This window comes from Phoxinus phoxinus (genome assembly GCF_949152265.1).
Source record: "Phoxinus phoxinus genome assembly, chromosome: 23".
Taxonomy (NCBI): Eukaryota; Metazoa; Chordata; class Actinopteri; order Cypriniformes; family Leuciscidae; genus Phoxinus; species Phoxinus phoxinus.
This window is the reverse complement of record NC_136898.1, coordinates 22865890-22890484: the sequence shown is the minus strand read 5'-3', so window position 1 is coordinate 22890484 and position 24595 is coordinate 22865890. Positions and strand designations below refer to the sequence as shown.

At 37.3% G+C, this 24595-nt stretch overlaps 1 protein-coding gene across 1 annotated transcript in view; it reads right to left on the bottom strand.

Moving 5' to 3' along the window:
• Positions 1 to 24595, bottom strand: part of cntfr (ciliary neurotrophic factor receptor) — a 187600-nt gene that overhangs the window by 68542 nt on the left and 94463 nt on the right. Inside the window, exon 3 of the mRNA XM_079600814.1 lies at positions 21221 to 21454. Coding sequence (XP_079456940.1) covers positions 21221 to 21454 — 234 coding nt within the window. The remainder of the gene's footprint in view (positions 1 to 21220; positions 21455 to 24595) is intronic.

The window sequence follows — 24595 nt, the reverse complement described above, 5'->3', positions numbered from 1 at the left end:
ACAGACAGTTTAAGAAGAAGATACTTTATAAAGACAGTACATTACGCGTATACAGGCAGGAGCCATCTTGCAAAACAGACTCGACCAGTCGAGCCATGAACGCCGTGCTAAGACAGCTGAACTGTGACTTTAACCTACAGACCAGCTCACGTAGCACGGCGTTCGTGGCTCGACTGGTATGTACTGTCTTTATAAAGTATCTTCTTTTTAAACTGTCTGTACACTTACACAGTTCTCAATGCTTCGGTTTGCATGTAGGGACCCTCATTATGCTACCCTGTTAGGCTATTTTGAGCCTTGTTAGTGGTATTAACTAACGATTTATTTTATATATACTAGCGTTATAAGCTAATCAGTTTTTAGAGATAAAACTCTTTACATTCGATTATCATGAAAACACATCCCAGAGAACGGTCAACTCGGTAACCATGTGTTATTAACCCCTAGGTTCATTTTTCGCCGGAATTGTCCTTTAAAGGACAAGTTCTGTATTTTACACTTAAAGCCTGTTTTCAGATCTTTTCTGATGAAATAGAACGGTTAAGATTGAAATTTGGACACAAGCTGCTGTCCCGAGAATTTTTGGTTTCTGTGGTAGCACCCCCACCTCCACAATGGCTGCATAGGTGCACTGGAACAATCCTACGATTAACTACGATAAAACCTGTTGGAAAGCATCTTTTGCAGTGATTTTTGTGTGAGCATATCAGTGAACACCCCGGACCACTCGGTAAGTTTCACGTCTTTGTAATCTTAACCATTTTATTTCATCAGAAACTATCTGAAAACAGGGCTTTAAGTGTAAAATACCGAACTTGTCCTTTAAGCCTTAAATTCAATCAAGTTATTGAATGTTGCCGAATATTTTAGTTGTTTATTTTTCTATTTTTTCTTTCTAATATTGTTATTACAGTCTGACCTAAAATAAATATGAAAATAAATATGTCCAAGTGTGTGTGTGTTTTTTTTATATATATATAGTTTAATTTAATTTAATGCAATAAAAATGTAAAAGTGCTTGAAGTGTGTAATATAATTTAAAACAAAGTTTTATTTTCTGAAATAAGGCATACTGGCATAGTAACCCAAGTTAGGTTATTTTTGACCCAACTCCTGGGTTAAAAAGGGACCAACTAATTTCTGGGTTATTTAAACCCAGATATTTGGGTTGTTCTTTTGACCCAGAAGTTGGGTTGTTCTTTTGACCCAGAAGTTGGGTTATATTAACTACAATGTTGGGTTGTTTTTACCCAAAATTTGGGTCAGGTGTTTAACCCAGAAGTTGGGTCAAAAAGAATAACCCAATTTTCTGGGTTGAAATAACCCAGAAATTAGTTGGTCCCTTTTTAACCCAGGAGTTGGGTCAAAAACAACCCATTATGGGTTATTTTTGACCCAGGAGTTTTTAGAGTGTAGTTTCAGGTTTATCGACAATTACATGATTCCACAGTGAATAATTATTGAGATTGCGGTTCTGCTTTATTATCACTGAGCAGCCACTTAACCCCGGGAAACATTTCTTAATAGATTTTACTGTCACTTCAGACAGACAGCATTTGCTAAATAGCATGTGCCAAGGTCACTGACCGATTAATGTTTGCATGTGTGTGTGTGCTTTGTATATTGCATGATGATGTCATCAACATAACCAATACTCGAATGGTTTCCTCCTTCCTCCATTGTCAAGGGTCTATTGCCATTTCCCTAATCACAGACATTATGAGCACACGGAACAATTTCTCCATTAAAGTCCCATCAAGGATCTATTGAGAAAACAATCTGACCACATAATCATCACTCCTTTGCTAGATCACTGCCAAACTCTAATGAGAAACAGAATATACAGCATAGTGAGGGGTTACATCTGAATAAACTTTAGTCTGACAAATAGGATTTTTAATTAGGTTAAACTGAGAAATATTTGCTTATTTAATGGCCATGTGTTTTTGAATATAATATAATTAACATGTCAGTGCTTCCTAGAGGACTGATTTAGAATTGAGAATTTAAGTCGTACAACAAGGTTCAAAGGTAAATCGCATCTAAGAAGACACACATTTCTGGCTTTCTACAGTGCGCGTTGTTAGAATAAACAAATACAAAAAAAGTAACATTTCCTATGGAAGCTTGTTTCCGCCAAAGAATTGCGAGTTTCTCTCTCACAATTGCAAGTTTATTATATCACGCAATTCTGAGAAATAAAGTCATAATTGCGCGATATAAAGTCGCAATTGTGTGTTATAAAATTCAGAATTGTGAGATATGAACTCACACTTGCGAGAAACTTTTATAACACGCAATTGCAAGTTTAAGTCTCGCAATTCTTACTTTATAACAAGCAATTGCAAGTTTACATCTCGCAATACGGACCTCTTTTCTCAGAATTGTGAGATATAAACTCGCAATTGCGAGTTAAAAAGTCCAATTCTAAGGAAAATAGACTCACTTTATATCTCCCAATTGTGTTATAAAGTCAGAATTGCAAGATATAAACATGCAATTCTGAGAAAAAAAAGTCAGAAATAGCGATTACTCACAATCCTGACTTTATTAAACACAATTACGAACTTTATATCACGCAATTCTGATGTAAATTTGCAATTGTGAGAAAAGGAAGTCAGAATTGAGATAAAAAGTCGCAATTTTTACCTTTTTTATTTTTTATTCTGTGGCGGAAACAAGCTTCCATAATTTCCTTCTAAATTTTAGGCAGAATGGAGAAATTTGTCAACACAAACTCATCCTTGTGTCGTTCAGAGCACGTTATTTGCGATCAATTTTTTTTTCATACAACACAAGTACTGTATGAGTTATGTTCTATTCTTTGCCAGCAGAATACTCAATACAACACAAAACTTCAAATATAATATTATTACGCAGTAAAACTCTTTCATATTCATTGCCTTGTAATTCCATCTTTACAGTCTGTAAAACTCCTTCAATCTTTTATTTCTAAACTTGTCATATACTTAAAATATCAAACCTTAGCTTGTAAACCATAAAATGAAGTCAAGCTTCATCTAAGAGTTCAGTTACAGAACTCCTTGAAACTGCAAAACTAAATTAGGATCAAACAGGGGGCAATCGAAGCAATTTGCGATAAAATCTCAGTGAACTTCCATTCGATTTGAGTGACTTTCTAAATTGTCTCCAAGTGGCGACAGCATTGCATTGACTGGTCATTCTCACCAATTACTCTTTCCATCAATAGTAAAACGTGTGGCACGTTCCGTTCTCATGCATTCAAAACAGAAGCTCATTTTACTTTTTTTTTGTGTGCGTTATAATAAGTAAACAAAACTTGCTTTTACTTAAACTAAGATGATTTGAGCCCCCCTCAATACAGTATATTTGATAATTCGGGTAAACAAAGACTCTATTTCAAGGTCCTTGCCTCGTAATTGTCTTCGTAATGAACTTTCACATAATGAATATTCATTCACGGCTTCACACTCTAGGATTGTCTTCTGGTTACAAGGCCACTAATTGAATTGCTCGTGTGCAGAGGACAGCCGATTGCTCTTCCGTTTTTTTTCTCTTTCACATAATTATGTTCTCCGCTGCCAATCAAACCTGCCAGCCCTGTTTGTTTAGACTGAGCCAATTTGTATCCCTTGTAACCTCATAGATCTAATTTACAGTTAGCTGTATGAAAATACAGCCAGAATCTAGAGTAATTAAAGCACACACACAAACACTCACAGTCACTGTGTGTGCTTTACTTGCATACTGAACTTTAGCGCACAGGCATGCATTGATGGATTTATTGACGCCGATTAATCAAGTCTCCAACTGAATCACTTGTGAATATCACAGAGCAGAGTCTGCTTGTGTTGGAGGTGCAAAATCAATAGGACGAGACACACATGAGAGAATATAAAACCTTGTAAAGGTTTGGTTTTTCAGTTTTCCAAAGCTTTTTTATGCAGAAAAATTGATTTCTTTCAAAGCACAAAGACTCTAGCTATATTGTAACAAAAGACATTGGACGGACGGACGGATGGATGGATGGATGAACGAACATTCTGTGCTGAATTCCTACATCCACTCAAAATTCCTTCATTTAAGGCGAGACACGGCAGGCAAAAACATCGTTTTTTTTACACTGGTCAATTTTGATATTTTGGGCTATTTGTCTTCAATAACATGTCTTCTTTCAGACTTGTAGTGAAAAAAAGTCCAAAATACACATTTATTTGTTCTGAATCAACGCGCTGCTCCGCGATCTCTGTCTGCTTCCTTTAAACTCACAAATCGCTGGAAAGCTCTCTCTCTCCTTTACAATGCTGTCGGATACAAATATGGTAATTTCCTTTTTATCAGCAACCAATCGTGAAAGTACAATGGTCATTTAACTCTAAAAGCGAAATCTCATTGGCTGATGTCAATTTCTGACAACGTGATTGGTTCAGATGCATCACGTGACGCACTCTGACATTTAGATGTGTGTTTTTGACTGTTTTTCTGTTCAGTTGAAGGCCATAAATGCTGTGTTTATAAGTTTTGATGTGATTTAGGTAGTTTGTATTGTTGTTGCTAATGATTTGATAAGATATTGTGTCAGTAAATAGTTGTTTCCACTAAAAAAGTATGATTTTTTACATTACAAATCTTTAAATGCCTTTTTCTAAAAATGTTTTTTTTTTTTGTCATTCTCCAGTAGAAACATCTCAGCCTATGTAGCACCGATGTATACCAAACTTTCCAGTTATACACTTAGCAGTATTCTGAAGATATGTTCATAGGAATTTGTTAATAAATCATTCCTGGCCTGATTTATGTGACATTTTAATATAAGAAAATGGCTAAAAAAAGATTTGTTAAGGCTAAGGACAGTATATTTTGATTTCCTAATGAAAGCATATATCCTGAAATCCCTCTGAACATCTTCTTTCATCTTGTGTGTAATCAAAATGAATAAAGCACCTGGCTTTATCATATGTTCAGATCTATCTACTGAAAATATATGCAAAATTGTGCATATTTAATGAGATAATGCCTCATTTGCATAATTAAACATACAAATTTGTAATAAATTTTTTTTAATGAACTTGTGTAAGTAATCAACTGAGGAAGTTTCATGGTGATATCTATTATTTTTAAATGTTACCCTATTCACCTGTAGTGTCTCGCCTTAAAACATTCCAACCACATTTTGTCAACATAAAATGCTTAAATAGGGCAGTTCAAACAAATCACTGGACTACATAATAAGAAACAAGACATTTCTGTTTGCATCCAAACACCATCTTCAAGTAACTCTGGCAAATATACACATAAGTCACATGATCTGCACACAAGTATACTGAAAGTCACATGATGATGTGACGGCATCCCTCTCTTCTGTTGACACAGTCCAGTGATTTTTAAATAAAGAGTTTGTTTGAGCATTTTATAACCTGGATGTTTTAGAAAGTTATAGACGGATTAAACAGGGCTGTAAAACAGGGTAGAATTAATGAAGTGTGATTAGTTAGAAAAGCGATAAAGCAGTAATATAATTAGTCATGTCTGTAGAATCCGGAACGAGGACAAAAGGGTCTCAAAACACGATTTTCAATGTTGAACAACTTACATGTGGCTAAATGGATTGCTGTGGACTGCTGTTAACTGAAGAAATAACGATGTATAGATTTCTAAAGCTGTGTTTTGTAATGTCCATTCAATGTTTTTGTCTGCCACAAATAATGCGTTTTTAATGACCTGCTAATTGATACGCAGTTACGTTGATTAACGGATCAATTGGCAGCCTTTGTTTTAATGATTATGATTGTGAAAATTATCTAACATAATGGAATGCCTTAAACATAACAATAGTTCAGCTGCTCTGCTCTGAAAATAAGCAATCCAGCTCTTGTAGCGTGCTGGATTTCTGCACGCGCTCTGTGGATGCGGCGAGATTTCAGATAGATCACTTACATGTTGGCTCTGCTTTATCATCTTTCATCCGGACCTGATTTGACTTCCATGCTGGTTTATGAGGTTGGATCACATGGAGCCAGACAGACTCAGGAAACGTCTAACTACTTATTACTGCTTGTTCTGAGCTGCATACTGGCGTTTAGCATGAAAAATAACAAGCTGAAGGAGTTTAACTACAGAGTGGGATGTTGGGGTAATTCTCTCAAAAAGTCGAAGAGGGTGTCTGTACTTTGAACTTTGCGTTTTAAGAGCTTGACCAATTCCGAGCCCTCATTTTGGGCATCAAGTCGAAAGCAACTCATCAAAATTGCCAGTCTTGCGTTAAAGCTTTTCCGTAACCATATACAGTGAGCTTGTGTATGTTTGTGTGTCAGAAGAGAGGGAACTCTAACCTCATGCCGTTACTGTACACAAATTAGAGACACATTCTTTCCTCGTTTTGCAACCCTCCACCAAGATTTTCATTGGAAATCTAACTCCAACACACTAACACAAACCTGTTAGGTCAAACCACAGAATGTGCAAATCTAGATGCAAGTCTTGACATAGGAAAATGGCAACGATTGGGACAAAAATCAAGTTGACCTCTTCTTGCATTTAAAAGTGTGCATAGATTCGGTAATTGCACTGTTCCAAACATATGCCTCCTACAGAGATCATCACATGACCTGATTAACAAGAACCGAGGGTGTGCAAAATGCAGTTTATGAGTTCAAGTCCAACAATTTTGTAAACAAGAATAACTCATGCTAAGAAATCAAAAGTTAACTGGCGAGCCACCGTAAGTGCAGGAATTGCTCAACCTTGGGACATTTCAAACACAATCAGAGGAAGCCAGTGCCAATACAGCTCATGTTAATAGCCTTTCTACTGCATGTAGTGTAATTTTTGTAATTGCTCTGGGTTTTAATAATTCACAGTATGGGCGCAGCACTGCCCTCATTATATGAGGTGAAAGACCTCTAGGGGGAGTAGAGATAGACCGTACAGCATTATTCCTACATTATTTATACACTTGGCTAAGATCCTAATCATAATGAACACTGTTTATTTTTCATCTCTAAATGAAGGCCCCTTTTATTGGAATGAAAATAACGCCCTTTTAAACTCAAGGCTCAAACGGCATTCAAATTGATAGAGAGAACTAGTGTAATGACTAGTAGGTTATGATTAGGCCTACGGCGATGGCCCTTGGAAATGGTTTAAATCCAGATTTAGGATTTATAGAGACTATATTTGTTAAATGGTTTAGTATTCAGCACATGATTAATCTTTTGTGTGTGAATGAGGTGTTGTATAGCAAGTCGCTAGAGTGTGACACAGCGTTCCATTATTCCATCTCTGATGAAGCAGTGAGGCGAGACGAGAGAGATTCCCAGTGGAAATGCTCTGAAATCATTTTTCCTTTCGGAAACGCAATAACCCTAAGAGCCTTAGCCGCTACACCTGTATGTTTTTTTTTTTTTTTTTTTTTTTTTTTTGGTGGGCAGCTTGAATAATTGAATTATTCATTATTTTATCCAGCTGTACTCCATATCCAGTGAAAGGGAAATCCATTTTGTAACTATTTTACAGAGAACCTTTGGAATGTCTGTTAGCTCTGAAGTCATCTTTAACCCTTTAGAACCTGAAGCTAAAATGGGTGTTTTTCACATATTTAGATTTTTTGACTGTAAAATTCTAAAACAATGTGCTATCTTCATGTGCAAGGTGTCATCTTTTTCAGAAAAAGATTAGCTTTCAACAAATTACAGTTATTGACCATTGTGTGTGGTGAGTTTGTAAATAGAATTTTAAATAGACAAAAATAAAAAAAACGAGAATAAATTTTCCGATTTTTATTTAGAAAAAAACTGAAAAAATCACGAACGAAAGAAACTAACACTTTAAAGTTGAAAAATGAAGTATAATACAACTATACAAGTCTTTTTTGTGACATTGGGTTGCACAGTTTTCATTTAGGACACTTTTTTTCATACACGCACACATACAAATGCGTCCATTCGTATTAGGCACGCACACATACACATGCATACACCACATGTAAAGATACGTGAAAAAGTAACGGCCATCCGCCTCCCAAGTATCATTAAAAATCTTCCCAATCCCCTCTTCTGCTGTCTACCACTTCTTTCACCATGTGTTTGTTTGTGTCTTTTATTATTTTATGCAATCCAAAACACTCTAACCTGCCGCGCATCGTATCTCTCGGTTCAAATCCTTCCTTTCCGCTCTGCCAGAAAGCCGGCTGTCATTTGCTGACAGAAAGCATGAAATTACCGTAATAAGCCGTATATTGCCGAAAAGCGCATGTTGTCTACTGTCAGAGGCAATTTGAATGAGGTTGATAGTGCAAACGGTTGAAGAGTTACGGTACAATGAATACAGCTTGCTGATCTGTGTGACGACACATTTGGTTCTAAAGGGATAAGCTAGTATACAGATAAAAAATAATACTGATACTTTAACTAATCACTCAAGGGCATATTCAAGTTTATGTTTCTGTTTAAAAAAAAGCCTTCAAGAATGCCCCTCCTCCTAACGCTACTTGCCTCCAATTAACGATAGCTAGCAGCAAATCAAGGTTCACGACTATGATGTAAACAAAAGCTACTATAGGCAATGTTTAAAAGACTGTTGGTCTTCTGAATGATCCGCCTCAAATGGTTGTAATAGAATTGACATTATAACAGTAAAAAAAATATAGATATATACTCATTGTTTATTGACCCATTGTTCAACTGAGGTATTTCATAGGGTCTTTAAAGAGTTTTAAAAAACAGAAAGTGCTAGACAGAGAAAACAGTTCTCACAGCTTGCTTTTATCTTGTTGAACTTCAAAAGAATTTCAAGAGTGTTTCACAGCGTGGGAGTTGTTAGACCTTCCATATCTTATAATCAAACTTACTCTTCACACACTTTACTGCTGTTTAATTCCCAATTTGAGCACACACCCAAGGCATGTGCCATACTGCAGGGAACAGGAAATGAGCGCTGGCACTTATATCTTGCTCAGAACGAGATGTTTCCTCTGGGAAGCCGCATTCTGTTGTCAATTTAGATGCAAGCAGGTGGCTTTTGTTCAGAATCATCCTGACATTGTTAATTAATCGGAGCAAAAAATGTTGACAAGAGACAGTCTTATAGAATATATGATCATGGTAGAGGTGGGTGAATAATGAAAGGGTGTTTAAGTTATGTTTCTAAGGAATTTATCACTTATTTAATAATATGCAAATCCGCACATGGGCATACTGTATATGTTATTGCATTGGCTACACGTTAGATGACATCACAGTACTTTCCCATTAGATATTTTATATTGCATACTCATAATCAGAAATTGGCCTATGCATGATCAAATGTCACCAAAAGCGCTTGTCGTCTTTCGCTCTTTTCTCAAAATTATACGGCCAGTTTTCATTAGAAATCTGGGCTGTTCTCATTCCATTCCAGACACTCTACTAAATACATTGATAAGTTATATTTCATTGAATGGGCAATGGGCAAATTTAGCCAGAATGCCAGGGTTAAATCCCTACTCTTTTTTTCGAAGAACATCCTGGGATTTTTAATGACCACAGAGAGTCAGGACCTTACTATGGACAATGTATATCGGAACTTTCCCATGGACAAAAAAGGTAGATGTCACCATTATTCTGGCAAACATTACATTCCCACAACAGAATAAAGGTAAGGCAAAACTGTTACAAAGTTATCGATTGTATCCTGCTTGTAGTAAGACGAACTTGCAGTCTCATATCTTTCAAACGATGCATTGGTTGACCTTATTACTTGACAAAATGCTATTGTAAACAAGCGATCAATGTAAGCATTATCAAACACGGGGCCGCCAGCCATCTTTGTGTGCAAAGTGGTTTCATTTGGCTCAAGGCTCTGTTGGGTGTAAGAAAGGTTATCCTGTGCCCATTCGTTGTGGCTGAATAAGCCGCAATTGTACAACTGCCTTTTTCAATTGTGGAACAAATAATGTTTCCATTTTTGTGTGGGGTTGGTAAGGAAGCTAGGTGGGTGCAGCCATTAAGTATATAGGATGTTAGGTAGGACGGTTGGTGCATACAGTACAATAGGGTATGTCAGTTGATAGGTGGACTGTTAACTTTTTATAGGTTAGATTGTTGGATTAGGAAAGGAAAATGTGGGAGAGGGGTAGGGTAGATAGGCAGTATAGAGCAGATAGGTAGGTGGGTGCTTTTATGTGGAGTAGGTAGTTCAGTGGGCAGGGTAGGTAAACATGCACATGGGTGGAAGTTAGATTAGGTTCAGTGTGTGTGCAGGATATGTAGATTGGCAGGCAGGGTAGGTGGATGTATGGGTGGGGGATTAGATTAGGTTAGGCTATTTAAGGTTGGTATGTGGGCGAGTGGATAGGGTGGGTATAAAGTAAGATGCGGTAGAGCAGGTAGTTTATTTAGTGGGTGGGGTTTGTGTGAAGCAGGTAGATCAGAGGTGGGTAGGTCTCTGAGTAGGGTAGATAAATAGGTTTTTATAGTTCCTAGTGTGTAGGGGCTTTCGCCCCGGAGGAACCTTTAGTTCCTAGAACTATTGACAGGAGTAGACGTTTTTTGGCCTATTCGTTCTAGGAACTCCTTTTGGGGGAGCTAATTTAGCTTCTACTTAAGAGTTGGGTCTAAACCAGCACTATAGGAACCAGTGACGTTAGTGTGCGCTGATTGGCCGAACGCACGCGAAACACCAGCACCCGCCATTTGAAAAAAAAAGCTGTGTAAACACACAGATTATAGCCTATATATTTACTCCACAAACTAACTCTACAAACATGAATGGGCCTCTCAACCTTTACGCTGAGGAGAAAATCCAACGGGGACCTAGCAACCTAGCAACACTGGACATCAACCACACGCCATTCGCTAATAACTTTTCATTACTGTCTACTTTCTATGCATAACAGTTCTATTTAATAACGTATTAGACAGGACTGTTAGATAGATTTTAATTAATAAACACAGAGAATGCGAGCACTGTGAGCTCAGTGAGCACAGGTTCTCAATGGTGTCAAAATAAAGGTCTCCTGCGCCGTCAAAATAAAAGTCACAACAACAAGCGTGGCTTACTTCACTTCAGAGTTCCTATTGGCGGTGTGAATGCAACCAGGAAAATGTTTATAAGGGAACCATTAGTTCTCGGGGTAGCACCTTGGTGGCTAGTTCCTAGAACTACCCAGTGTGAAAGCCCCTTATGTGTAGGGTAGGTATGTTGGCAGGTAGGGTAGGTAGTGGGGGGATAAGCTTAGGTTCATGTAGGGTAGGCAAACTAGGTGGGTCAGTTGGTAAGGTAGATAAAAAGGTGGGTACATAGGAGTTTGTGGATGGGTTGGTAAGTTTATGTTTGCTAGGTAGTAATAAGTTTTTTGGCTTGGTTTTCATCTTTGGCTTGCTCACTGGGGGAATTGTAGGGGTCTGTTAACCGTAAAGCTGACTGAAAAGTCTTGTGAAAAGCACTAAACAAATACAAAAGTTCATGCCTTTAGGAAATGAAATAGTTTTGATTTAAGACAGAATCCCCCAAAAATCTGTACTGGAAACGTCATATAGTAATAAATAAGAACATTCCTTAAAAAAAGAATAATAACGTCATCAGCTTTGGATGTGCTGTAGTATGTTTATTTGCATTTCCTAGATGTTCAGCTGTGACAGGTGCCTGAGGTATTTGAACCTTCCACTAAATACAGTATAAACACACACACACAGAACCCCAACCTGAGTGTGTTTGCATGCATGTGTGTGGGCTGTCTTTTGAAGTTAAGCCTTCACAGATAAACAGCTTCACCAGGTTTTCAGCGTGATGAGCTCACTCAATGTGGGACACACTCCATGTTGACGCCGGTAGGTGGAAAAAAGCAAGCGCCCACCATTTAGGATTCCAATCGAGCCAAGATCAATAGTGATGTGTTATTCTGCAATAAAACAGGCTCATCCGAAAGAAGCTCTTGTGTTTTGTCATCTTTGATTTCTTTCATCTAGCCTGGGTACTTATGCGTGGGTTATGAGGGGCTGAGTTCTTGTTGTTTGTTTGAAGAAAAAAAGAGGGCATAAGTCCATTGGAGCCGATGTTTCTCTGTTAAGAATGTACAGACCCTCTTAAAGCAGTTGCTAATCTGACATGGTTCATCTTGGTGGCACACGGGGTGTGTTATGTAATGTTTAAAGCTCAGCTACTGTTTTCGAGCCTGTCCTGAAAACATTCGGATGGTCTGAGTGGATGCAGATGTTTTTGGTGGAGGATTTGCAGATGGTTGTCGATTTCTTTTTACACTAGCTTTTCCGCTACATCTTCTACAATGCATTATTCTATTAATTTCCTTACTACCACAATTCCCCAGTACAATCACAACTCTGATTAAAAACATAGATTCCAAATTCCAAGGTATCCAGAAATCTCCAGATGCCACGGCCTGTAATGCCATTGTCTACTTCAGCTATAAATAACAACGCTATTATGTTACTAGGGAATAAGGTTATGACTGAGGAAATGAACCACACAAAAAATGTAAATTACTTATTGATTTTCTTGCTTTTCAGACCCGCATCCATCTTAGGTTTGAAAAAATGTTTGACAGTAACCATATTCCCACTGAATAACATGGAAAAGCTTTGCTAAAATATACCGATAGTCTGGAACGGGTAAGTATTTAGCAATATGTTCTCTTTCTTTTTCCCCTTTTCTTCCTGCATCTGTCTTTCTCTTGAGAACATGCAGACAGTATGGAAAGAATGGGGAAAATTTGATTAGAGAGGAAATCCTGGAGAAAGAAGCTTGTAAATTACAGCTAAAGTTCAGCAATCCTTCCTCCCAAAGGATGAGAAAAGCTGCTAAACGGCATAAATCTGCTGCAGAGAACTTCAGCACGTCACATCTCTATAATTCTCTTTCCTTTTCCCCTCACTTCTGCTTAATGTAAAGCCCTGGATAATTGATCAGCATGGACAATTTCAGCAGCAATTCTGATAATGAAGTGTGCGCATGTATCCAAAAACTTAAATGGTTTAGATTCATATATTTTAATCAGATTTTTTTTTGTATAGGATCATAGCAACAAAAAAGAACATGTATACATAATTTAGCAAATTCAAACTTTTATAATACTTCTCTTCAGTAAAAAAAAAATATATTTTTTAATAATATAAGTTTTCGGTTTCACTTTATTTTTAATGGTCCCTTTAACACATTCTGTTGACTATAAGTCACGTTGGGTAACACTTTACTTGAAAGGGTGTACATGACACCTTCATAATCATGATATAACACATGTCATAAATATGAAGGAGGTTTTATGCATATTTATGACAACTGTCATTAAGTGTCAATCGCTCAATTATGACATTTATAAATCAAATAGGACATTTTTTTGCGATGTCTTTGTTATGACAACTTGCCATAACCCTAATACATCACAACCTGTCAGTGTCTTTGTCATAGCAACTTGACCTTACCAAGACAACATTACCTGTCATAAATATGTCTGAAAATGATAAATGATCAAACTTAAAAACCCACTTAGCTTTATGGGTTAACATTACATTAAACTGTCATGTGATTGGTTTTGACATTGGCTGCCATGAGGTCATTATAACTGTCAGGAATACTTTTCTTGACCTCAACTACAGTGGTACAAATTGAATTTGTCATTAAAATGTCATTAAGTGTTAATACTCTGTCAAACAGTGTCATGTATACTTTTCTTGACCTCAACTACAGTGGTACACATTGAATTTGTCATTAAAATGAAACATATTGTAATGTTAACCCATAAAGCTAAGTGGTTTCTTAAGTTTAATAATGAATCTATGTCATGTTTGTGACATATTTATGACAATTTATGTTGTCTTGGTATTGTCAAGTTGTCATAACAAAGACATCTCAAACAATGTCATATTTGCATTAAAAATGTCATAATTGAGCGATTGACACTTAATGACAGTTGTCATAGACATGCATAAAACCTCCTTCATATTCATGACGTGTGTCATGTCATGATTATGAAGGTGTCATGTCAGTCTTATGCACACCTCTGAAAGTAAAGTGTTACCCTAAAACTCTAATGAGAGTTAGTTGACATGTAGTTGCAAAGTTACTTATAGTCAACAGCAAGTTCAGGAAGGGAGCATCAAAATAAAGTGTTACCAAGTTTTCTTTCACATTATGATGGGCAATTTATTGTCAAAACAGGTTGTTTTTCTTTTTATTGAAGAAGTTCTGCAGAGGGAAGTCTATGTTTCTAAAACCATTAAAAACAGAAGCAATTGTTTTCCTCTCATGCTGGTGTGTCTCGTCTAGGTTTGTCTCGCAGAGCTTTTCTCTCCCGCTCTGATGCAATTACTGTATTCTACATTTGGCCGACCCGTTCTCCACAATCCCAGAGGATCCCAATGGTACGCAAAATATCAATCACATACAATAAAGCTGGTAGGGAAAATGAGCTCAGCCTTAACAAAATACAAATAAGAACTGGGGCCATCTCTTAAAGAAATTGACCAAACAAATGTTTGGCCAAAGCAATGATCAGGACATGGTAATTCAGACTTTTTTTTTAGTGGGGGTGTGTAGTTGAAAGCAATTTTCTTTTCCTGTCCCTTAGGGGGGAAAGGAAAGTCATTTTTCATGTTTTGCTAATGACACAGAATCTGCCTAATAGTGGAAATTTTAGTTGAGCACAAATATGCAAGCGTGTGAGAAATTCAATCTGGGTATGGAACTACTTTGATTATTTAGAAGATATAAGGTTAGCCAGGCATTTGATTTTCACTTTTTGAAATGCATGAATGGTGGCGCAATAGATTAATTAATCAAGCTTTATAATTCTGGTTATTACAGTTATTGTCTTTGACATGAATGGGCCTTAATTGTGTTTCTTTGGCTTTCATTTCAGAGACACAATATGCTTTCATTGTAAGGAAACACCAAATCAGATGTTCTTCAAAATATCCCCGTTTGTGTTTCATGGAAGAAAGAAAGGTTTGAAATGGCACAAGGGCGAGTGAATGAAAAGTATCTTTGCAATACCAGAAAATAACATATTTTTGATGATCCCTTGTTATCTTCCCCAGGTTTCACACCACACAAGCGCTGTGGCAACTAGTGTAATGCTTTTGTTTGCCTCTGCTTGCAGTGAGATAATAAAAGTTTAATAGTTACGGCATCGTGAGCACTCAAGCAAAGAAGTGATGACCTTGACATGTGTCTTCTCTCCAACCTCCTCCCTGACAACCACCGCAGAGCAGCCCAACACGAGCATGCCATCTCCGACAACGGCACAGCTCGCTAACCCACTAACGCATACTTTGTGGTCCTGCCTGAACCCTCAGCGTTGCTTACTGTAGACCCAGCACTTTATCCTTCAGGAAAGCAGCTTTTTTCCCAGGGCAGACAAAACATGCCACTTTAATGGCTTTCTCTTGTTTCTTACAGCTAAATGGAGACAGAACACGAGCAACAGAAAATCAACAGCAGGGAGAAAAGGATGGTGCAAGTCTTGAACTTTACAAGAGGTAACTTACTGGTGAATATGTTTTTTTATGCCCTTATACTTTTTATGAAAATGCTTATCAGGCTGGCATTCCTTTCTGTGTGATTTTATTCTTCAGTGAAGTTCAACCCAGTTTGTTTTTTTAATTTCTTAATAGATGACTTCTATGTAGGTAGTCATTAGTTTTTGTGCAATGGCAAACCGTTGGATTTGACTTGCCAGTGATTTCAATTCATGGATACATTTGGTGCACGTGAGATTTGGGTTGGAAACTTTCAGAAGGAGTAAAGGCCCAAATTTAAGTAGCAAACACGCTCACAAAAGTTTAGCATTATTAGTAAACTTTGCTTATGCATCATATTTCCTGCCAACCAATAATGCTACAGAGGACTGTATTAATCATGCTGAGTGTTTCAAGACAGCTTTATGAAAGTATGATAGATGAGCTCATTATTTATTCCAGAATCATGGGGTTTCATACACTCAGTCATTACACAATTTACAATCTAGCATGCACATCATGTAAAGAAGACATCTAGAAAATCTGGTCACATTTAAGAAATGTAGTTGTGGATCTTGTTAAAGGTACTTGAATTCTTGAAGATTCTTTACTTTTACTTTTTTTTAAGTTGCCAGTCAGCACCAGCATTTTTTTTTTTCATTTTCACAACCTTTTCAATGGCCCCCATAATATCTGAACATCAAATATATCAAAAGAAAGAACAGAGAATAAGAAAAAAAGGGAAAAAAAAGCAACATTGAGCAAAAAGCTGAGAAAAACATGTTTTTGTCAAAGACTACATCCAGATCAGATTCAGAATGATACTCAAAACACAGATGGAGTAGATCGCTGTAGAGCGGACAATTACGACCTCAACTCATCTAAAAAGTACTGTCTGTAAATATTGTGTTCTACACCGTAGATGGTCAAATAACCGTTAAAAATAAGGTTCTTCTCTCAATATTGACGCGCAAACACCTGTGTGTGCCAGGCACGTCTGTGCGCTCCGAACGCGTGTTCTCCACCGCGGGGAACATCGTCAATAAAAAGAGAGCCGCACTTGATCCAGATCAAGTTGATAGATTGGTGTTTCTAGCAAACAATATTAAAAAAATGAATTAGGCTCGGCCTTGTCACGTTATTGTTTGTGCCGTGCTGTTCCGATTCTGTTTTTTTTCCATGTAGCCTAATTTTGTGATTGGCTATGCATAGTGGCACATCAAACACTTTCAAACCTGCGCACATATATTCAAACGCATATCACTATAGAATTAATTATTGATGCGCACGTGAGCGCCATCAGTGTTTATCACAGGTTCGCGTTTAAAGTCAGTTTAGAGAAAAATGGTGTCGTCTTAGCCGTCTCTAATTTAATAACAAATGATCGTTGCGACGGAAGTGAATCAATCAAAACTAACTTTAGCTGGAAAATATCTTTATTCAAGAACCTATAAAGCCAAAACAATCTGTAACCTTAAATTATACGTTTATCTCTGTAAAGCTGCTTTGAAACAATCTACATTGTTAAAAGCGCTATATAAATGAAGATGACTTGACTTGACTTGATATAGATTAAGGTGATAACCTGCTGTTTCAAACATTAAGTCAAACATTTTTTTTTTTCAGACAGGCTATGGCTTGAGTCTTGTTTATGACTGTTAGACTGTTAATACATTTGTGATTGAACCTCCGTCACGGTGTTTTTTCCTTTATTTATTTTTTAGGGGGAGGGGCTAGATATTCAAATACATTGCTCTATATTTGATATCCGTTCGAATTAGATTTTCTCAAAAGTGACAGCCCTATCCTGTTGTTTCGGTTTCAGACCAGAATTTTAATTTCGGTGCATCCCTAACAAAAATAAATGTTGCTACTTTCTTTTCAATGCATATTAAAAAGTGTTGGATCTGGTACTGGTGGGTATGAAGAGGTGGCCCACAAAGACTATTCAGAGTCGTGGACAATAATTTATGTTAATGCACTTGAGACGTTGAGCCATGCTGCTTGTGTGGATGATTTAGGTTCGCATCAACTTTGTGATGTTTACGGATTTCACTCCTTATCTTTCATTTTTTTAAATATAATTTCTTGTTTCCAGCTACAGGCCCACACTGAAAGCAAAAATGCTGTGCAGTGCAACAAAATCACAGACAATAAGAACATATAACTATTTAATATACATTGTAACAATGAGGATTTAACTGTAGGCAGGGATCCCTAGCACAATGGTGAAGAAAGAGAGGCGACGCTAAAAAAATAAATAATTGTATCCGTGGGTACAAAAACCAGCGTAATTATCAAGGAAATCATAACTTATTTCCTATGGTTTCTCAGTGAAAGTTGACCTACAAACTGTTTCGGTTAGGACAGACCACTAAAGACTGTTTAGAGGAGCTGAAGGAATCCTTGTAAATGGCTAGACCCAAATTCTTCCCCTCTAATTCCTGGCAAGCGTTCCTGTCACAGATAGGCAGAGTGTTTGACGTACTTGCGGAGGAAGCCTCTCCCTGTCTGTGGGATTGGGACCATGCCATTCTCATTCAGACACTTAGCTGCAGAACTTATCTTGTTAGCTGAGCCGTCTTGCCCGTGACTCAGCCGCTGTGAGAGAGGAAGCGCGACCACACGGCCACTAGCCCACCAGACATGAGCTCACAATCTGCTTTTTTTGCGGAGCAAAGCCACACAATGACATTGTTTACACCTTTGCTTGTTTAAATTAACGGCATCTGCTAAACAGAACACAGTGTAGCCCACTCTCAAAATGTGGTGTCTCAATGTGCTGACTTTATAACAGTTTATGCTTTATCAACAATGCAGTAACACACTGACGTAGCAGGTGGAGTATGTGATCATACGATCTGATCACATGAGACACATTTAAGATGTTACTACCATGTGTAAATGGCAATCTGTCTTGGCTACACTTGTGTTTATATCACCTGGAACGGATGTTAGTACGGTACCAGAAGTAAACTGCGGAGACGTGTGTGATTACGGTAATGTCTTAAAGGGACGGTTTACGCCACATTTTAAGTTCTCACATAATTTACTCAACATTGTTTCTTTCCAAACTAGTTTGAAAGTGATACAGGTTTGGAACGACATGTGGTTAAGTAAACTATCCCTTTAACCCTTTAAGTGTCACCCCCCTTTTTTTGAATATACATGAAAATGCACTTTCCGAACTTAAATGTTTGTAACTCAAGAATGCTTTGGAATATGGATGTAAGATTGGTCTTGTTTTAAAGAAGAAAATTTGCAGATTTTTGTAGAAGTTAAATAAATTAAGAAAGTGTAACAGAAAAAAAGTTATAGAAGTTTGAGTTTATGAAAATAAAAAAAATAAAAAAATAATAATTCATATTTTATATAAAATATATTTTTTCAAAACCCTGGTGACTCTAAAACTGCACAAAAATCAAAGACAAAAATCTGAACAAGTTGTGTTTTAAATTTTAGGTTGATATCTCAAAAAATGAGCTTTCAGTAAGATTTTGTTTGAGCGCAGTACCACACTTTTTCACTAGTTGACATTACTGCCCATATAAGGGCGCCTGTATTTCCATATATGGTTTTTCTTTATTTCTAAAACATTTTCAGACCTTTTTTTCTAAAATAATTGAACAAATGCTATCTTTTGAACTCTTGGCATGAAAACAAACTGAGGTTTCTACCATTTTTTTTCATGATTTTTCATGTTCATCACTATTTCAAAATAAAGGACTGAACACCTTAGGAGTATGAAAATATTATTGTTGCAAATTGATAAATTACGGCTCCTCTGTAATATATTTTGAAAATCAGTCACCAAATATGAAAACTAGAGATTGTAAGCTTTCAAATGATATATAGTTTGTCAATATTAGTTTAGGTTTAGTATAGGATATTACTATTTTAAATATGTAATGAATTTGGGCCCACCGGTGGGCCGGTGACACTTAAGGAGTTAAGATAAGTCTTCATTTGCTCTCCATTTTATCTTAGGTGAAACAATCGAGATTTAGTTCACTTCTTTTTTTCTTTTTCTTTTTTGCAGAGACATACAGAATAAATGGAAATAAAGTAAAAACTTGCCATAGTTTTTGGCAAGTAAAAATCCCAATCGTGCTCAATGAAATGTTGCATTTTTAATGCATGTAAAATGAAATTCCTTTAGAGAACCCAGACTTTTTTTTATTAATCATGTGATGTCGCTTACATTTCGTTCAGTCATTTTCAGCGGCCGTGGAAGTACGCAGAGGCGGGTGATGAAGTGCATTCCTCATCATGTTCTCATAAGAGGACTCATCTCCACTTTTCCCCTCTTCATTCGTCTAATTTGATTAGTCAATGAAATTGCTGTCAGGCGCCGTTACGGGTAGCATCTCGTCACATCATATTGATTGCAGTGCTTTGCACATTTGCTACTGCATAGCAGTTTATAATTTAGCTGTGGGGTTATATGAGAGTTGCGGAAAATAATCTACCAATTCTACCAAGAATCTACCAAAGTCTAACACGTCGCCCACCGTTGTTCTAAATGTTCATGCACAGCCTATCTGAACACATTTGATGTATAATGCCCTTTTCACAAGATGTAAAATAAGTGTCTGATGTCCCCAGAGTGTGTATGTGAAGTTTTAGCTCAAAATACCCCACAGCTATTTTTATAGCATGTTAAAATTGTCACTTTTTGAGGGTGAGCAAAAACGCACCGTTTTTGTGTCTATCCCTTTAAATGCAAATGAGCTGCTGCACCTGGCAAAGAGGGCGGAGCTTCAAGAGCTTGTGTGTTAGCAGCTCAGATTACCTAACAGACACACACTGAAAACTTTTAGCCTTTTATGTTTAAACAGGAGTCGGACAAAGATGGAGAGACTCAAGAAGAAGTGACAACATGTAGACTGCAAAAGGACTTTTCTGAATGGTTAGTTGATTAATTTACGCATGTAGCTGATGTGTAATTAACTATCTTCTAGTCATTGATTAGCATATTCTGTCATGATAATCTATAAATTGCGTTCCCAGTTTATGTACATTTTAGAGTTAGGGATGTCACTAACCCATGAAGAAGCTCATTGTAGTCCCTACCACCCGTTTGCTTTAGTCCTTAAAAAACGATTTCTGTAAAAGAAAATATCTTCCTTTGCTTTGAACTTTGAGCATCATAACTTTGCAGATGTTGTTTATGCTCAAACAGCAACATTACACACTAACTTAAGTTAAAAAAGTGAAAGCATAATCAACCACCCCTTTAATATCCAGCTATACATATATTTAGTATACCACTTAGAGTGATTGAATGTCCGAATAAGTTTTTGGGGGGCACTCAGAAGTCCTACAAAATGACCCTGTTGTATTGTGCACATCTGGACGAGGCTTGCTATCGTCTCTCACATCATGTTGTATATCCTCATAAAAAAGATCCAGCACGACAATTTAATCCCGTCGACAAATAGATAAGATGTAAAACTTGCACCCCGGTGACTCCCACACAGATAGAAGCAGCTGCTTGCTGGAGAAGACAAGGTTTGGGATCAGGGGCCGGAGGAGAACCGAGGAGCGGTCAGGGTCAAACAATGACGTTTGTTGTTAATAATTAGACTCTTCAAATACACAGTGGAGACATCCAAACAAGAGGTTATTGGCCTTTATGAGATGACCGGGTAGCAAGTGGCGGAAACGACCGCAGTGCTTGTTTACAGAATGAAGTGTCGGGGTAAACACTGTCCAGGGTTATTCGAAGTTCTGGGAAGGATGTAGTTAATATGAGGAAGAAGAAATCGGCATAAACAGGCACTACTTACGTCCGACACGGAGATTGATCTGGTCGCGACGCTGGCCGTCGGGGTTCTGGAAGCAGCTGTATAAGCCGTTGCTACTCATGTTCACCTCCATCAGGATGAGCCGCGGCCCTTCTTCTCGCCGACGGGCCTTCACGTCCGTGCCATTCACCTTCCACGATACAGAGGCGTCGTTGTCCAGCGAGCCGCATTGCATAGTGACATCACTTCCTATCCTTTCATACTGAATCCTGGCACCTGGGGAAACAGAATCATCATGAGGCCATCACGATTGCAACAGACGTCATCATAATTGCAACACATGGCTTTACATTTACTTTTTTCCAAAGAACACATGCTTCTAAGTTGAAAAATTTAAGAGCGCATTTAAAGAACTATAAAGGGAAATGTATCAATATTCAGTTTACATTGGTTTATGGCATAATCAAAATATGAAGGGGAAAAAAACCTTAATGGGGAACTTTTAATAGGACTCTTATTTTGAAATGTCTATGCTTCACTGTTGCCGGCTGTTCATTTAAAAAGATTAGGGAGATATGCAAATATGCACTCTTACAACCACATATCACAATATAAACACGAGTAAACATTGCCATAATTAATCTGGAGAATGTGCAACCGTGCTAATACATTTTTTTTTTAAAGGAAACCATAGCCTTTTGAAGTTTAATAATCACATTAGACTGTATTGGGATTGCTGTTTTTTCACCCTTACATTTAAGACCTCTTAACAATGATAATTAAGACTTTTCTTATATAATTTAATATATTAAATACTTTGGTAACACTTTCCAATAAGGTTCGTTATTTAACATTAGTTAACTACATTTACTAATGCTTTATTAAAATCTTGTTAACATTAGTTAATACACTGTGAACTAACATGAACTAACAATGAACAGTTGTGTTTTTTTTAACTAACGTTAACAAAGATTAATAAATAAAGGGACAAATGGATTGCTCATAGTTAGTTACTGTTAGTTAATACATTAACTAATGTTAACTAGAGAACCTTATTGTAAAGCGTTACCAATACCTGTTATGACCTTAAATGACCAATCTTTGACCGTTGTGTTTTAGACAGGGCACGTTGGTGATGTTTATGTGCGAAAAAAAATGTGAGGAGAGACTCTTGAAAGATTGTGTTTGTCACATTGAATTATTTGAGATTGTGAGTGAAAAAAAAAAATCTATGAATGAATGTATTTTGGCTAAGAATATCGAACACAATTGTTTTTTGGTTTGCCTAAGATGAGAAAATAGCAGGTCTGTTTATTTTTCTACTTAAAATCAGTTCGGTCATTACCATGTTTTTCACAAGAAAAGGAAGATGTGGTTGTTTTTCTACGTAATCTTTTTCACACCCTAAGGCGTGTTGTTATGGGCTTTGACATCAAACGAAAATACATTTCTTCATGTCGCAACCACGAGTAATGCCCTATAGATGTCCGCCGTCATGCGACAGCTGCCACAATGAAAGAAACATAAGAAAAAGGAAGGTTCAGAATACACAAACAGGCAAACAAACACAACTCGGAGAAAACATCAATGCTCCTCTTTGACTTTCATTACGGCGTCGTGACTCCGACAATGCACAGGGGTCGGAAAAAGCAATCTCTCTTTCTTCCACTGACCTGACTAACTACCCCTGTAGCTTAATCCACACGCTCTGGGCAAACCAAATCCATGAATTTTACATTTACTCCGATGTCAAAGCCTGTGATGCAGCAGTGTTGAGTAGAATGGAAAGAGAAAGGCTGTTGCGTTCAAGAGAGGAGGACGGTGACAGCGGCGAATGTTTGCTATAACACAGACGTGCCCATTAGGATTCGTTCAGTAGATAGCGTGACATGCAGTCGCAAATTTGACTGCAAATTTCCTGCTTGGAGAAAACATGTTTCTATCTTTACAGATCATACCTTATAAGCTTATAAGCAATGACACAATTGTAAAAAATATTATATTAATATCTTTGATAGCACCAATGTTGCTACAGATAAGTTGATTTGATGTCTGCCAAGCAACCAAAAACTTAACACTTTTAAAAACACACACTTTTATATCCAAACAGGACACTTTATAATGTGATCTATCATTTTAAAGTGACAGAATGGGAGTAGAAGAACATTTTGAATAAGTTAGGCATCGCTTTCGTCAGTCTTAGCTCAAAGAAAAATCTCCGGTCACCTTGTACTGTGAACTAACTTGAATGTCTGCTGATTTCATCATCCTGATTACCATTCTATAGATTTTTTTTCAACTTTAAAAAAGGGGTAATTATATTCTCTTCACGTTCAATTAAAATGTAATGTATTGCATGCATTCATGATGTTTTATATTCAATACAACTCCCCCCATATCATTTCTTTGAACCGATTGAATTGTGTCCATGGAACAAACATTATTATCACCATTCTCAAACATATGTTAGATATCAAAAAAAAAAAGAAGAATTGTGAGGAGGGTAAATACCTGAATTCAAAAAGGTCATTTTATAGCTTTTTTTTTTTTTTTTTTTTTTGAGAAACCCTCAGAAGACGATGCTTTGTGGGGAATCTCAGTTGTGCAAGCTTGTGAAATATCTCCTCTCTAAATATCTTTAATATGGGAGTCATTGCTTTGCCCTCTGCCTTGTTCCCTTTGAGGATTCTCATTAAGGGGTTGCCTCTCACTTGTCTGCCCACTTTTTCCAGACCGTGCTATTATGGAGCATCAAATAAATCCATTTCTTGTTTCCTGCCTGCTTATCTGTTGAAGCTGCGGGAAGGCACCGATAGGGCGAGTGAACGGTGGCGCATTGGCACGACACAACAAAGCCCAAGAACAATCCCTCATATCTGCTACCTTTCGATAGCTCAGAATGCCTATCCCATTATGCAATTAGCAGGTACTTCTTTTACAGCCTTATCAGATCTTAGGTTTGCTTCATTGTGCCACATGGTGGCATAGAATTGGCAATTCAATTCAATTCAACCACATTTTATCTTTAGGATAGAAGTCTTTTGCCAAAAAGCATCAAGTTTGATTCCAGGAGTTGCCCTTAAACTTTCACTACCCACAATAACATCATGGCTCAACATGTCAAAAGCTCCAAACATATTTCTTTAAACAAACCCAACTACAGAAGCCAAACAATTTCCAATGCATGCAAGTGAACGTGCAGTTTCAAGGGCAATGAGTTTGAAGGTCCCGTTAGCAATAGAATGGAAGGGGGAAATATGGCTGGAGTTTAAAGCAGTTGTCAAACTGACACTTAATAATGTAGATGTAAACTGGCCACAGAGGTTAGCGGAGGCGTCATGTAGAGATGAGAGGAGAGGGACTTTACACCCACATGGAAGTGCTAAAGGTTTATGAGCAGGACATATGCAGTGTTGC